The sequence below is a fragment of the Oryza glaberrima genome, chromosome 8, assembly GCF_000147395.1.
Source record: "Oryza glaberrima chromosome 8, OglaRS2, whole genome shotgun sequence".
NCBI classification, from domain to species: Eukaryota; Viridiplantae; Streptophyta; class Magnoliopsida; order Poales; family Poaceae; genus Oryza; species Oryza glaberrima.
The window spans coordinates 1,452,151-1,466,160 of record NC_068333.1 but is presented as its reverse complement, the minus strand read 5'-3'; the positions used below and the strand labels follow the sequence as shown (position 1 = coordinate 1,466,160).

General features: G+C 37.9%; 1 protein-coding gene and 1 long non-coding RNA gene across 2 annotated transcripts; both read right to left on the bottom strand.

Moving 5' to 3' along the window:
- Window positions 1-213: 213 nt before the first annotated feature.
- On the bottom strand, window positions 214-1,627 carry LOC127783290 (uncharacterized). Its single transcript, XR_008019276.1, has 2 exons — window positions 1,539-1,627; window positions 214-287 (listed from the first exon to the last, which is right to left on the bottom strand). It is a non-coding gene; the product is annotated as an uncharacterized LOC127783290 (long non-coding RNA).
- A 3,023-nt stretch (window positions 1,628-4,650) lies between these two features.
- LOC127782710 (probable UDP-arabinose 4-epimerase 3) lies at window positions 4,651-9,751 on the bottom strand. Its single transcript, XM_052309977.1, has 11 exons — window positions 9,493-9,751; window positions 9,023-9,183; window positions 8,081-8,205; window positions 7,060-7,173; window positions 6,869-6,976; window positions 6,694-6,785; window positions 6,235-6,376; window positions 5,999-6,096; window positions 5,787-5,916; window positions 5,428-5,572; window positions 4,651-5,149 (listed from the first exon to the last, which is right to left on the bottom strand). The coding sequence occupies exons 2-11, from the start codon at window positions 9,060-9,062 to the stop codon at window positions 4,923-4,925; spliced, it is 1,221 nt and encodes a 406-aa protein (XP_052165937.1). The 5' UTR covers window positions 9,063-9,183; window positions 9,493-9,751; the 3' UTR covers window positions 4,651-4,922.
- Between the last annotated feature and the right edge of the window lie 4,259 nt (window positions 9,752-14,010).

The following is a 14,010-nucleotide window of genomic DNA, read 5'->3' as shown; positions in this document are numbered from 1 at the left end:
AAATACGGCTCCATAACAAGTTCACATAACTGAACCGACATGTCTTGGTGCAAAACTCTTGGTAAAACTAGGGATATAAGATGATAACAGCACAGGTAAATAAGCCATTCAACAGTCAAATGGTGACACCACGCCAAGCAGCTTGACATATCAACGAGCTTGGCAGCCGAAGACATGGATCACTGCGACACGCCATCACCATGATCGCCCATCTCCTTCGCCTACTTAGATCTCTGCCTCATCTTTCGGCGCTTCCTCTTCAGCCTCCTCATGCGCTTCTTCTTCCACTGAATACAATACAAACAGAAGTATCAGATCACAGAAAGTTAACTGATGAAAATTAGCTGATAAGCATGGTAGCATAGCTAAGAAACTGCAAAAGATCACAACACAGTAGCCTTCTCTCAAAGAACACAAGGGTGAACAGAAACTGGAACGCAGAAGCAAGAAGCAACATAGCATCACAGCAAATTTAGTTGATTTAAATTCATTGCTTGCGTGATTCAAGAATGCCAGCATAGACATTGTTGAACAAACCAACTAAAGTAGGGGCATCATGGATGGCAAAATGGCAATACAGATTGACAAAATACAGAATGACAATTTCATATTACAAAGTCTATCAAATCATGAATGAATGATTAAGATGTACTTCCCTGGATAAGCTTTGCACCACAAAAATAACTACTATGAAATGGTAACTTAGGTAATCACCGATAATGCAGTTATGTAACTGAATTTCATGTTCACAGGGAATTGAAAGCATTCATAATTTCCTACTGAAACTACAGCAGGAATAGCATATAGACAGTGAGCATCACATAATTACTGATCAACTTAACAGCTACTATTAGTATATAATAGTTATAATTTCCTACAGACAGTACTACGGAGTATTATTTAAACAGTGAGCACCACAAAATTAATGAGCATCTTCAGCATCTAATGGATAAACCTAATTTCCTATGCTAACTGACAAACGGGTAATCCAAGCAAATATCACGCACCATCCATCAGATGTTGCAAGAACAGGAATTCAGCTCGCCAACCAAATACCATCATAAAGGGGGCTCATATCAAGTGTATGCGTTAAAAACGAAGCCTTCATCGTGGCAGGAAACCCCCTCACGAGACAGCAACCCACCACCACGCGCCATCCATTCCTCCCCCAGAAATGAACTTATAACCTTATGAAACGGAGGAAGTAGCAATAACATTTTGGACGGGGAGGGAGTAGTACTAGCATGGTGAGCCATGGATGCAACTACCGAGATACCCAAGCCAACATCGCGATGGGGCGGCACCTCGGGTTCCATCCACTCCACCGCCGTGAACACACGGGGTGCTCGTGGGGAGGAGGGGGGGCACACGGCGAGATCCGCCGCCTCGCTAGGGTTTCCCGTGAAAATTCACCACTCGAGCCTCTCTCTTTGTAATCACAGCCCCCGACCAACCAAGAACAAGCACGGCGACGACGCAACAACACATGGGCGTAGACAGCCTAGGGAGGAGGAGGAGACGGCGGGGAGGTTGGTTACCTTGGCCCTCATGGTCGCCTCCTCGTCGGCTTCTTCTTCTTCTTCGGCGGCGGCGGCGGTGGTGGGAAAGGGAGGAAGTGGGAGAGAGGCGGCGCGTGGTGGTATATATAGGTGCTTCGGGGGAAGCAAACCCTAGGATGGTGGAGAGGCTTCGGGAACGTGGGCTTGGGCCGCTTCGGCCCGTCTTGGCCCAGTGGGAACAGCCCGTGTTGTTGGGCCTAGGCTGCGATAACTTGGGCCAAAACCCCGAGAAGTATAAACTCTTCCCTTTTTTTCCTGTCAAAATTTGGAGTGATTCTGGTTTGCATGGAAATTCAAGTTAGTTAGATTATAAGAAAGTTGTAATAAAATTTGGTCAAAATTTTATTACCATAAGCACTTTGTATAGAGTTATTAGTCATGTCTTTTTTAATATGTGCCAGTTGTATTAGACATTACCACAGCAATTTTAGGCTCTGTTGTGGAATTTGGATCAGTAAACCTGGAAATAAAATTAGAACAATTAACCAAGGGATAACATAAAATTTAAATCTAAATATGACCTGCTATCCAAGCCTCCAATGTGAAATGTTGAATTCACTGCTGAAACTCTCTATGCATATGGAGAGAGTACAGCTTAGGCTAAGTTCTTCCCCCAGGTCACCAACTCTTCTCTCTTGATTTCCGCGCGCACGTTTTTCAAACTGCTAAACGGTGCGTTTTTTTTAAAAAAAATATTCTATATGAAAATTGCTTTAAAAAATCAAATTAATCCATTCTTGAAAAAAAAATACTAATACTTAATTAATCACGTGCTAATGGATCGCTCCGTTTTCCGTGCATGGGACATCGGTTCCCAACCAGAACTAGCGAACAGAGGCTTACTATAGGCTGTATAAATTTTAGCAAAAAGCCAAATTAGTTGTGGGAAAAGAAGGATCTTTCTGTGATGAAAAGAAAGCTGTGGGTACATTCATCATGCAAATTGTTAGCACAATATTATATTATAACTAATGATAGTTATTCTTTTAGATAAATGGAAGCATTGCCGTTTTAAGATAATGGAAGAGATTTACACTGAGATTTACAGCCTGAATCATGCATGTATCATAGTACTCCGTATTTGTCTCGCATACTACTAAAATTCCAGACAAATAATAATAATAGTGACGTACTACTAAAAGTTGTGATAGTCTGTACTTTTTGGAGTACCATACTTTGGTTAGTACTCTGGATACTACTCACATAAATGTTGTCAGCTAACCGATGACCAACAAAGCTTAATTTGCTCCCGGTTCATCCTACCAGAAGCACACTCTCATCTCATCCTTATCATGTGACAATTTTAGCCGTTCTATGTGGTAGTACCATAAACATTCACCATCTACATAATAACTATATCTATTTCTTTTTATAATAGAAATCAGTCCAGCCTCTGCATCGAGATGTATAATAGCATTTGTGAGAAATACCCGGGGGTCTTCTGGCTAGCTCCATAAGGTGGTGGGCTAGATGATTTGGGTTCAAAGCCTCGCTCTTTCTAATTATTTGATATTAGGTACTTCCCTAATATTTGCGTCTTTATAATAGCATTGGTTAAGCTGCGACTGATAAGCTTATAGAAATATGAACGAAAAAGCTAAACATAGTTTATTAATAAAACTTTTATATATATATTATTCACAATTTAAAAACCAATACTAAAAAATAGACTATAATAAAAAAGGTAAAATCAACGTTAAAATTTTGGATGCTGCTGATAAACCGAGAAATCATATCTATTCAAAATTCACCATGCCGAACAAAATGGGAGGAATTTCTTTTGTGTAAACCAATGGGGGAGACTTGGCGTGGCAACTAAAAAAAGAGACATGTTGTGGGCACTTGCATACACCAATATGATCCAAATCCATCACTCTCTCTCCAAAAGAAATCCTGGTTGCTTGTGCATGTGCGTTAGGTTTGGTCACCTGTTGCTGCAGCCTTGCAAGTTGCTAACTACCACTTCATGCAAACCCCAGCATACCATATTAACTGATCTGCTGCCAAAAACTGAAAGAGAGAGGAGGCAAAACGCACTGCTCACCAACCTGCAAAGAGACGCATGAACCGGCAGAATTTAAGCATGAGCATTGGAGAGTTCATGGTGCTACTCCTATCTATGATGGCCTCTCTGTTTCTCCAGCTTGATTGGAGACTATGGCCAAGACAAAAAAGATGCAATCTGGTAGGCCTAATTGAGCATTTTAGTCAAATGGTAGTAGCTGAGATTAGGCAGCTTATAAATGATGGGTCCTTTTGGGGATTGTTGATTTGTGGAGCCATCTTCATTTAAACTTTGATTAGGCACTTTGGATTAGTACCTTTTTATTGAATAAAAATGGACAGGTGGCAACATTTTCAGGTTTCAATTGAAAAACATCTGATTTGTTGTTAGGGGATCTCTCCCTCCAAAATTCATAACAAGATCTTGAATGCTATTCCCAGGACTTGTGTAACATGTTTGACAGGAGTGAGTCAGCGATCACTATTCATGTACTATCTCCGTTTTTTAATAGATGACGCCGTTGACTTTTTCTCACGTGTTTGACCATTCGTCTTATTCAAAAATTTTATGTAAATGTATAAGATATAAATCACACTTAAAATATTATGAGTGATAAAACAACCTATAACAAAATAAATTATAATTACGTAAATTTTTTGAATAAGACGAATGATTAAACATGTGAGAAAAAGTCAACGGTGTCATCTATTAAAAAACGGAGAGAGTATATGATTTGTAATAGTATAACTCTGCCATGCTGCCACCTTCAAACAGAAGTCAAATGTAGACCAAACAAAATTTGAAAACAACCCCCAGGCTCATTCATGGGAAATCAAGTTGCTACTGAAAGTTTGTTAATGACAACCTAAGCATGCCTGATCTCACAAAACAACATGAGCATGTCAAACCGGTTGCCTGAAAATGCGTAGCAGGTGAGGCTGCACAAGAACAACGCCTGATTTGATACTGCTTAACAATACACGTGTACCCAACAGTTGGCACGAAATGGTGATGAGCATTCTATAGATAACAAAACACAGGGATATTTGTAGTCTATAGTTCAGTTCACAAGCTTGCATCTCAGAATGGTAAGAGACAATGTACACTTCTTTTTATCAGCAATTTGTGTCAAAAAACAATGAAATTTGCCCTTACAGGAAGGCTTCCAGGATTTCCAGCATATCAAGACCACTGCTTATGGTTTTGCTAGAAAATAACAACAAACCTTTGAAAATAAAAAGAGAAAAAAATAACAAATGAGTGACTGTGGAAGCGGTATCGCACCAAGATCCTATACCACTAACTAAAAAAATCAATATATCGACGATTCAGCAGAATTATTGATCAGCAAGCTATATTTAGTTTGACCCATATCCGCGTGGATGTGACTTTTGCCATCTCCAAGCGACTGACAGGCTCTCCTTGAGGTCGGTATATTGAGCAGTCCAGTTGAGCTCCGTGTTGATCTTTGTTGGGTCACTGTATACTTCAGCATAGTCCCCTGGCCTCCTGCTGAGGTACTCAATTTTAATGTTGACTCCAGTTGCCTTTTTGCAGGCATCCACAAACTCCTTGACTGAACGACCTGAAAGCAATCATACATTTATTAGAATATACTATTGACAGCACAAGAAATGCATGAGTAAAAATGCAGAATGGAGATAATTTGACAAGAGAAGTCAATTTTTCATAAGCATACAATAAAAAATTATTCTACAAGAATAACCATCTGTGTGTATTCCAGCGTAAAAATTTGATGTAAAATAACCAACAAATGCAGCATTTAATTAAAATCTGATTCTGTCCTAGCATGAGCGAACTGCATTTAATCAAAGTAAATAAAGAAAGCTCATATTGTCAAACCTCTTCCAGTGCCAACATTGTAAATGCCAACTTTACTTGGCTCTGCCTTGTTGAGTGCTTTCACATGAGCATCAACAAGATCTGTGACATCAATGTAGTCTCTTATGCAGGTTCCATCAGTTGTAGGATAATCTGTTCCTTTAACCTGCAATTGATTCATGAAGTATCAGCTTCAAATCTAAATTATCTTCTGTAGTTTCAGTCTCTGGATACAGGTATAATACTTCAAAAAACAAATATCTTCTAGATGGGTATATCATATTGCTATTATCAACATGCAAAGCTGATATATGGTAGTAATACACTAAATTATGCTTTACACCAGGGGTACTGTACAGTCAAAGTATAAGAGAAAATACCTTCAGCCCTGGAATGATTCCTAACGCAGCATCAAAGCATGCCCCGGATATCCTTCCATGCTCTCGTAGTTCAGGTCTAGGAGCTTCACCTAGTCTTCCCTCTGGGTCTGATCCGATAACATTGAAATATCTAATGCAAAAGGTGACATGTTAGTACATACCAATTTTGTGTTCAGAAATTGCAAGCCTATATCCATGGAAAAACAACATACCTTAAAATCATCACAGCCATGTCCTTTCTCCCCTTCGTGAAATCTAGTATGATGTCCTCCGCCATTTTCTTAGCTTTTCCATAGGGATTAATTGGTAACTGTAACAGAGTAAATTATTAACCAATTAGGTACATAATATTTACACACCAGCCTTGAGTTTGCCTTTCCAGCAACAAGATGAAATAGCACAGCACAATCCAAACACTGCAGTTTTGAGGCCATCATAAATTAATTACCTGACGTGTGGTTTCTACAATAGGCATCTTCTCTGGTTCTCCATAGGTGGCACATGTACTAGAGTAAATAAGGGTCTTGACTCCATGAGACGCCATAGCCTCCAAAATCAATAAGGTGTTCGATGTAATATTGTGATAGTACCTGTTAAATACTTAAGATTATCAGAGATATACTAGACATGTTTCAGATATATTATACAGTTCATCATATCTGTGATAGCAGATAATATAAATATCTGAGAACTAAAAATCAGAAAGCACTTGATTATGGAGTTAGCGTACCAAGTACCATGGATTAATAGTGAAAACTGTTTTTTATCATAAGGACCTTTTCCCCTAGCACTACAATTAGGCCTATAGACAAGGGTGTGTACAATGGTAACGTCTGTAGGGGTTAGTAGAATAAGAGGTCCCCCAAGCTCATGGAACTGACAAACTGTCAATAAGGTAATGACTTACCTAAGGGGTTCCAATGTACTCTCACCCACATAGGCAACAGCAGCAAAGTGCATAACAGCATCAAACGCATTTTCGGCAAAGATCTTGTTGACCTGGGAGCCAGTTAAGTGAAAAACTGGCATTTGAACATTTTAAAAATTACAAGGAGGTAATTTAGAAGTACAAATGAGGATACAGTTTTTTGATCTCCAAGATCAGCATAGATAAACTGAAGTCTTCCTGGCTGGGGGAACAACTCTTGGAGAACCTTTACTGCTCCCATGTTTCCTCTAGAAAGATTGTCCTAAAAATCACAATTAACCATCAAGGGTGGCATTTGAAGAACAAACCAGTTCAGAAATTCAGTACAAAGGTAAACTTAATTACCACAATGGTAACTCGATAATTGTCCTTTAACAGGCGTAATGAAGCATGTGACCCAATATAGCCAGCTCCTCCTGTTACTAAGACATGAGTAACACCAGGTTCATGGCGAGAAAACTGCAAGATACATAACCCCACAATCAGTTATACAGTTGAATTAAAAATAGGGGAAATATAAGAACGGCATAATAATAATTGCAGCATAAGAAACATAACAGGCGGATTTGCATGAAGAGTTGAAAGATTAAGCAACAGAAGTCAAAACAGATGGAACATATCCAAGTTTAGCCATACACATACTAGGTCTGCATCGCAGCTTATACATGTTTCTAGACAACAAAAGTAATGTGCTATGTTTGACCTTCACTCTGCAACAGTCTCTTTAACATTTTATTCTAAAGAACTGGATAGTTAGCCTGTAGTTTTAGAGATGTGATATATTTACATCTGCAAATCATATCGTAGTTTTCTTGAACAGGAACATGTCAAAATTATTATGCAGATTGATTAGCTGTCAGAAGGTCTCGTGGCTGAAAGCTACAGTTTGTTAGGATGCCATTTAGGCATCAACTTGCCGCAACGAGAAGTGGCAAACAACTAATGAAGATATGTGTGTTGAAATATCAGGTTGGAACATGAACTAATGTAATAGACATTGCAATAACAAAGGCAATTGGATGGAGAGATGTCACTTTCCTCACCTGCTTGTTAGCACTGAGAGCAGAAATGAAGATATGTGTATTGAAACAACTACAATAGCAGTCATCATTTTGTTTTATGCTAGTTATACAAGGACATATTCTATAATACAGGTGATACTCAAAATTAAAATTGCTTTTTGTGTAACAAGAAAAACATAAGAGAAAGTAAGTTGAGAAAAGTCCAAAAGTTAAACCTATAGGTAGCAGAAAGTGACATACAAATCAAAACATGAAAACGTGAGGAAAGGCTGATCTTAAAAGCAGATTTAAAGGAATAAGGACAAAAGAAGAAGAAGAGAAAAAAAGAAATATAGACATCTTACCACACTACTGCCACCAAAACCAGGAGATTGCTTCAAAACAAATATACATAGTGTTGTGAGGACCAGAGCTGCAATAACTTTCCCAACATTATGAGGCTTCCGCCTAGCATCGAAGTATTCCATCCCTATCAACATGATGAACTTACAACATAAAGGGAATGACCAAACATTTAACCATTACAACAGTTGAATAAATTAAAGCATACCCATGGTCAAACAAAAGAGCAACCTAATTAATGTCAGATATATGGATCCCCTGTTCCGCACAAACAAATGAACCAGTCCTCATTGATAATGAAACTACACACCAAGCAAACTCTGGCTTTGACTTGAAATGCGATATCAGCAAAGTGGCAACTGCTTGCTTAAAGATTTATCTACCAAAAACAAGATCGATATGGTTGCATGTCTTAGTTGACTTCAGTTGAAATATTGCACCTAATAGCTTTAGTTCAACTTGCCTATCTGTGTAGTGACTGAAATCTTAATGTGCACATAACAAGCATTACTTAAGGCAGAAGAAATGGGCTGGGATCATCTACTGAAAAGGAATTTTTGCTAAGAAATTCTTCACTGCTGGCAATAGTGCATACCATCAAAAGACACACTACTGCTTGCCATATGAAATATCTAACCCATACATATGCATGTGAAATGACCTCTGAAAGGTGTTCATGTGCTTGTACACCAAGTGAATCCCATGGCAAAGAAAAAAGGACAGCTTTTTCAGGTGGAGCAATTCTTAAAAAAAAAACAGTTTCCTTCATGGGGCACATAGATTAGATGGACAAACTAAACATTAAAAAAAATGCCACTATTGGTTGGTACACATGCTCAAGGGCCAAAGGGGATCAAAAAGGCAACAACATTATTTAGACGCATATACATATATCTAAAGCAACAGTAAATAACCAAAGAGAAAGAAAGGGCATCGAGATCTACCACCCCTAGTCTGACTCGCCCTCCTGTTTAGCGGAATCATGTACGAATTCTCTTCTTCACTTGGGGATGCAGCCGAGCCGCCAATGGTAAAAAAATAAATCCCTAGTCAACACCACCACCACCACCGTCCGTGAATTGAATTCGTCCAGCCAGAAGATGAACTGCAGCAGAATCAATGAACCATCATGCATCAATCAATCACAATGATTAGAATCATCATTCGATGCAAAGAACAGACAATTCAAACAAGCCAAGAATGGCATATTTTACACTAATCACAGTTCCAATCAAGAATCACAGAAAGAATCATATAGTCAGCCAGGGACGACGGATCTAACATGCCAAGCGCCTTTTGGGGGTGGAACAAGGCTGTAACAAATTAAGAGAAAAAGGGCTCCCATCCAAGGTCTAGAAGAGAAATTAACGCGAGCAAAACTGGAGGAAAATCGTGTCAGGTGGACGCTGCTCACCGGGATGCGATACCGATGCGGCACCAGCTCGCTCGGTCGCGGGTGGGGATCTGCGAGGCGCAGAGGCGGCGGCCGAAGGCGAGCTCACGAGGTGGAGGAGGAGTCGCCGCCGAGGGGAAAATATATCTCGGCGAGGGGGAGAGGAGGGGGGAGGGGAGGAGGGTCGTTGGGGGTGTGTGGTCTCTTGGACCGAGTCCAGTCGAGGAGTAGTTGTTGTATAGAGAGAGAAGTACAGGAGAGAGTTGCAAATGCAAAACTCTCTCCCTCTCTCTCTCTCTCTGAGCTTCCTTCGTGTCTCTCTCTCTCCTCCCTCGCTTTCTCTTTGTATCACTCTCCTCTTCTTCTTGGCAGTGGTGGTCCTGGTGGAGCCAGCATGGTCGTTGAGCTCAAACGACTAATAGTGTTTCACGGTGATCGATCAAGTTTTATACTATATATTAATAATATTTATTAGTAAAAAGGTAGCGGTGGCAGCGGCGGAGTCTGGATGGTCGCCCTACCCCTACCTGCTCGGTGGCGGCCTCCGTCAGAGCTTTCTGATCACATCGTTTGGCATTAGTTATATTCTGCGGTTTGTTGTGGTATACCATGAATCGATGGATTTGATTCTAGAACTCGTATATACGAATTCTATCAATGTATATGTGGGAGCATATAAATGTAAAATCTACTTAACCGCATGATCAATATTTAACGCATATCTTACTGCTGTGAAGTACAACTAATATGAATTCAACTTAGAATAATTCCATTTGGAAGAAATTTAGAGACCAAGCAAACATGAGACGGTTTTTATCAAGCATCAAAATGATGATTTAGCATGTAAGTATGTTGAGTTTTATAATATAATAAATTATGGTTATAATTGCTATATTTATACATTAAACTTTAGATATTTGGTGGGTTGGCGTGGTATTCTTGCATGTTAAGTTTTAAGATACTAATAATTACTATATTTGCATGTTGAGTTTTAGATGTTTAGAAGCTGTAACTATATATAGAAGATATAGATATATTGGTTATGTTAGTAAAACTTTTATAAATATGTCCTTAGCTTTTAAAGACAATAAGTAAAATAAAGTATAATAACAATACCCTAAAATAAATGTCAAATTTAGTTTTAAAATTTAAATTTATCTCCTTCCGTTGAAAGGACGGCCATATTTGGTGAGCTCTGGCTGCTGCAGTTTTTTTAAAAAATCTTCAACTATAGATTTCTACATTTAAAAATAAATTAATAAGTAGAAAATCCAGTTTTTTTTAGGTCCTCACCCTCTACCTACTCACTTGAGCTTCTCCCACACGGGCCGATGTTTTCTGAATTGATTATCGGAGTTTGTTGGGAATCTGTCGTCACCGGCAAACCTGTTTTTTTTCTTGCTGCTGTCCGCAGCATCTTGCATTGCATCTCTCTTCTTTCTTTTTCTTGCATTTATGAGCTTGTATAATGCAAAAGCATCGATTTTGGCTGTGTTTAGATTCAAAGTTTGGATCCAAACTTCAGTCCTTTTACATCACATCAACCTGTTATACACACATAACTTTTTAGTCACATCATCTCCAATTTCAACCAAAATCCAAACTTTGGATCCGGAGGGTTATTAAATAGCCCTCCGGAATCTCGTTATTTAAGAGTATTAAACGTAGATTACTGATAAAACATATTCCATAACCCCTAGGCTATTTTGCGAGACGAATCTAACGAGGTATATTAATCCATGATTTGCTACAGTAATGCTACAGTAATCAGCTGCTAATCATGGATTAATATACATCATTAGATTCGTCTCACAAAATAGCCAAGGGATTATGGAATCAGTTTTGTCGATAATCTATATTTAATAATCCTAAATAGTAAGATTTCGAAAGGCTATTTAATAGTCTGGAGGATCTAAACAAGGCCACGGCCGTGGCCTTTGTTTACATGTGGTCATGTCGACAATCTCGAAAAGCAGCAGCGGAAGGCAGGTCGGCGTCGAATCCAATCTGCATTTTCTGACGAGGAGACACCCTCCTGACAGATGTAATTGATGATCCCAATCAAATGGTGATTAACAGTTGTTTATGGAGTAGATGTCCTTTTTAACTTAACCAAAGAGTTAGGGCAAATCTTATAGAAGGGGTGGCTGCCATATCTATTTTATCCATGTAAAATAAGAGATGATATATACTCTCTCCGTCCCATAATATAAGAGATTTTAGGGAATCTGGACAAACTGTCTCTCTATATTCATTGTACTATGCTGTGTCACATCCATCCAAAATCCCTTATATTGTGGGAGGAGTACAATACATCACATCTACAACTACCTCTAGCATACTAACCCAAATAATTTTATTTTATTTGTTTGTCCAATCTACTCTTCCTTTCATCTCATTTTCCTTCGGGTTTGTGTGGAGGTTGCCCCTCGCATGAGGGGTGGCTCACCTTCTCTTTCATCACTTATTTCTTCCACCTCATCATTCAATCTTATGTGGCATGTTTAGGGGCAATACATCTAGCATTATAGCACTTGCCCTTACTCTACTATTCTTCCTTAAATACGGAGTAGTATAAGGGCTCCTGGAATCGTAGGAATGAAAAAAACGAAGAAATAAGAAAAACACATGGTTCTAACAGGAATGAAAGTGTAAAACAAATGATTCAAAACATAGAAAAAAATACAAGAATGACCATAAAAAAACACAAGAATCGGATGCGAGAGATAGACTAAAGGAAATTTTCTAAGAGCTTTAAGCTATTGCTAAGTTTCTTTCAAAATCTCTATAGGATTTTCTATTCCATATGAATTTCAAAAATTGGATAGGATTCAATCCTCTATTTCAAAGGCATTCATAGAATTTTTCCTATAGAATTGAAATCCTTCAAAATTTATATATTTTTCCTCCAAATCAAAGGGGCCCTAAGGTTGTGTTTGAAATAAAAAAATAAGATTAAGAAGATGCGCAAAATGAGTTGAGCCATCAATACATGATTAATTAAGTATTTATTACTTTCAACTTAAAATGGATTAATATGGTTTTTTCAAGCAACTTTCTTAATGGATATTTTTGCCAAAAAAAAAACATATCGTTTAGCCGTTTGGGAAGCATATGCGTACAAAACAACATATTTTCTATCTTTGCTTTGCTATAAGAACGAATCCTAGGAAATCATAGTATTATTTTTAAAAAAAATGAGAAATTATTAACACAACAAGTTATAACATAAGACATGTAGTTAGAAAAATAAATTTGCACATAAATTGGCAGGTGAGGAATAAACTACTAACTTTAGTTTGGGAAGGGGTAGTATAAAGTTGGTAGATGAGGAATGGTAAAAACATGTCTTGAAACCACAAATTTCAACTTATAGACAAACATCTTTTAAATTTACAGTCGTTCAAAAAATATTTTATATTTATACACGGAGAAAGCGATGAAATGCAGGGTTTCTTTTGCAAGGATTGAAATGCAGGATTTTGAAAACAGTTGGAAGGATATAAATTTTATAAATTTGGATTATTTTTTTGAGCTCCTACAAGATGTTGGAAATATTTAAAAATCATTTCGATGGCACCAAAGAAGAAAAGAAAAGCTTTAAAAAAAAGAAGAAACAAAAAAACTAGGGCGCACGACACATGTTGGTTTCTACTAGTACCCTGCATCTGATTGACAAATTGTTCATGACTTCATGTGTGCATGCACACCACATGCATGCATCAACTAATTCGACAAATAATCATAGCTATAATGTAATCATTGTATGTCCAAGCAGCTCTAACTGCATGAGGTGTTATGGAGTATAGGAGTATAACATAAGTGACATTTCATAATTTAAAAAAAAATGCTAACTCCTATTTTCAAATGGTTAAAGGGGTCATACATGTACTAGTACAATCCATTTGATATTTGTCTCCACATGCATGTGTATGTTGTTGGACGGTTAGACCTTAAGAAAAGCTAGGTCTAAGCTTCCAATCCAGGTTAATGCACTAGCTTTACAGCTAGTGTATAATTAGTCAATTAGTTTATTAATGTATCGTGCTTGGATACGCATATTAAAATAATTGCAAAGACTTACATGTACGAAATCCAAAAATATTCCAAGCAAATTAAGAGAAAATATAAAGTACTACTCTCCAGTACGTGCCACTGTAGCATCGGGGTTCAAGGACTGATTAGCCTCTGTAGTGAAAGTGATAATAGTTGCAACTTTGGAACATGACGCCACCATTATGAATCATATAATGTAAAACAGACAAATGACGAGTCTGGGTTGAAAATAATAGGAGGGGCTCCTTCAATTATGAATATGATGCCTTTATGGCTATTTGTTATTTTAGACGTATAAAGTCTTATTGAGCCATAAGCTGGGTCTAACTTTAGCTATATGGTAATTGTTGCAATGTACTATAGTACTCCCTCCGTCAATATAAGGGATTTTGATATTTTGCTTGTGTTGTTTGATCATTTGTCTTATTCAAAAAATTTATGCAAATATAAAAAATGAAAAGTTGTGCTTAAAATACTTTGGAT